Source organism: Bidens hawaiensis, unplaced genomic scaffold (genome assembly GCF_021521415.1).
Source record: "Bidens hawaiensis isolate Kalapana, Puna unplaced genomic scaffold, B.hawaiensis_p1.1 tig00001382_1, whole genome shotgun sequence".
NCBI classification, from domain to species: domain Eukaryota; kingdom Viridiplantae; phylum Streptophyta; class Magnoliopsida; order Asterales; family Asteraceae; genus Bidens; species Bidens hawaiensis.
Window position 1 is genome coordinate 4,000,001 of NW_027491078.1, and position 2,903 is coordinate 4,002,903.

At 34.3% G+C, this 2,903-nt stretch overlaps 1 protein-coding gene across 1 annotated transcript in view; it reads left to right on the top strand.

The window, feature by feature from the left end:
• LOC143574146 (uncharacterized) overlaps nucleotides 1-2,684 on the top strand; it is a 10,086-nt gene extending 7,402 nt beyond the window's left edge. Inside the window, exon 4 of the mRNA XM_077058847.1 lies at nucleotides 1,959-2,684. Within this exon, the coding sequence (XP_076914962.1) occupies nucleotides 1,959-2,684 (726 nt within the window). The remainder of the gene's footprint in view (nucleotides 1-1,958) is intronic.
• The last annotated feature ends 219 nt before the right edge of the window (nucleotides 2,685-2,903 follow it).

Here is a 2,903-nt window from a genome sequence, read left to right on the forward strand (position 1 = left end):
TTTATGTTAAATAAGAGAACAACAGAAGTATACACTTTAGGTCAACATATATCTATGTCTGCTCACAAAGCGCGAAGAGTAATTGATCAAATTCGGGGGCGTTCCTACGAAGAAACACTTATCATATTAGAACTCATGCCTTATCGAGCATGTTATCCCATTTTTAAATTAGTTTATTCGGCAGCAGCAAATGCTAGTTCCAATATGGGTTCGAGTGAAGCCAATTTAGTTATTAGTAAAGCCGAAGTAAATAAAGGTACGATCATAAAGAGATTAAAACATCGAGCTCGCGGGCGTAGTTTTGCGATACAAAAACCGACCTGCCATGTAACTATTGTAATGAAAGATATATCCTTAGATGAATATATAGATACCGACTCTATTACATGGTCACAAAAAGCTAAATGGAAAAAAAAGGATACAACTATGTCGTATTATGATATGTATAGTAATGGGGGAACATGGGACAAAAAATAAATCCAATTGATTTCAGACTTGGTACAACCCAAGGTCATCATTCCCTTTGGTTCGCACAACCAAAAAATTATTCTGAGGGTCTGCAAGAAGATCAAAAAATAAGAAATTATATCAAGAATTATGTACAAAAAAATACGAAAACATCTTCTAGCGTCGAGGGAATTGCACGTATAGAGATTCAAAAAAGAATCGACCTAATCCAAATCATAATCTATATGGGATTTCCAAAAATATTAATTGAAAGTCGACCCCGAGGAATCGAAGAATTACAGATGAATTTACAAAAAGAATTTCATTCTGTAAATCGAAAACTTAACATTGCTATCACACGAATTGAAAAGCCTTATGGAAACCCTAATATTCTTGCAGAATTTATAGCCGGACAATTAAAAAATAGAGTTTCTTTTCGCAAAGCGATGAAAAGGCTATAGAATTAACTGAACAAGCAGATACAAAAGGAATTCAAGTGCAAATTGCAGGACGTATCGACAGAAAAGAAATTGCGCGTGTTGAATGGATCAGAGAGGGTAGGGTTCCACTACAAACCATTCGAGCTAAAATTGATTATTGTTCATATACAGTTCGAACAATCTATGGGGTATTAGGCATAAAAATTTGGATATTTATAGAAGGTGGATAATAAACCTTTATTTCCCTTTGCATTCTATCCAGCGATGGAACAAAAAATGATAAATTCGTTTATTCTTTTTTTTATGTTCAATAAAAAAAACGAACAATTATAATTCTATAGAGTTTAATAAAAATTCAATGAATCTTTTGATAAAATTGCTATGCTTAGTGTGTGACTCGTTGGTTTTTTGAGGGTTAGTATAAAAAACCAGCCTCATAGTATAAACAAATAACTATAGAAGTAATAACCAACTCATCAGTTCGTATTATCTGGATCCAAAGAACCAGTCAAGATATGATATATTGGTCATATTGTTGTAGCAACTGAAATCTTTTTTATTAAAAAAATTTCTAAGTTGTCAATCGAAATAAAAAAGAAAGGGTATGGATAAATGGAAGGATGAGAGAAAGAAAGAAAAAGAATAAAGAATATTGATGATATAGATATAGAATTCCAATATGTAAGGTCTATGAGTCATCTCAGAAAAAATCTGCGTAATAAAGCATCAATACGGATTCATCATTAAATGGATCTGCTCATCGAACAAAAAATAAAGAGCTTCGAGCCAATAAAGACTAAGAATATTGACTCAAAAACTAATAGCTCCGTTGTAGAATTCAGACCTAACCATTAATTAAGAAGCGATGGGAACGATGGAACCTGTGAATTCAAAAGATTTTAGTGAAAAAGAATTCGAATGATTCATTGATCGGGATGGCGGAACCGGCCAGAGACCAATTCATCTATTCGGAAAAATTATGAACTAATGAGAGAACTGAAATAGAAATTGAAAGAGTAAATATTCACCCGCGAAAACTTTATTTTCTTGGATTGCTAAAATTGGGTCAATCCAATACGGCTACTAACCCAAAAAGCAAATCAAATGGCAATGCTGAGACAACAGCAGCAGCAGCTGCAACAAAAACATGCTGCTGCTGTTGCTGCTGCTAATAGTTCAAGAAACTCGGTTAATGCGAATCTCGGAAAGCCGAATATTAATGGAAATGTTAATGTTAATGGAAATGGGAAAAGGGTAAATAGTAATAATAATAATAATAATGGTGGTGGTAATATTAATTTTGGTGAGGGTAAAAGGGTAAATGACATGAGTTCCATGATGAATAATCTTGGTGGTTTCGGTGTCGGTGGCGGCAGTGGCGGTTTTGGTAATGTGGGGCCCGGGTTCAACCGGGGTAATGTGGGACTACCACCAATGGCGACGAGTGGTTATGGTTATAATAATAATAATAATAATAATAATAATAATAATAATAATAATCCATCATCACAAGCTGCTGCAGCCATGATGATGAATAATATGCATAATATGAGCAATGGAGGACCAATGTACAACAACAACTCTGCTGCATCAATGATGATGAATATGCAGAACAGGCAGCCTCAGATGATGTACAACAGGACTCCGATAACGCCACCGGCTACCGGGTACTATTATAATTACAATGAGCATCCTCAAAGCTACTACTATTACTACAACGGCGGTGTCGGTGGTGGTGAGAATCAGGCTGCTTATATGTTTAGTGATGAGAACACAAGCAGTTGTTCAGTTATGTGAGTATTGGTTGAGTATTGGGTACAAGTGGAACAATATAATTTAGTGTTTCTGCAAGTATGTTGTGTGAATGAATGAAGTTTTTTTTTTTTTTTTTTTTTTAACTATGTAATGGTGAATCTTTTGGTATCAAATTGAAGTTATGTTGTTATGGTATAAAAGCTAGTTGTAATGTTTCAAGTGTGGAGTGTGACAAGAAAACATTCATTTTTAGATGCAGTT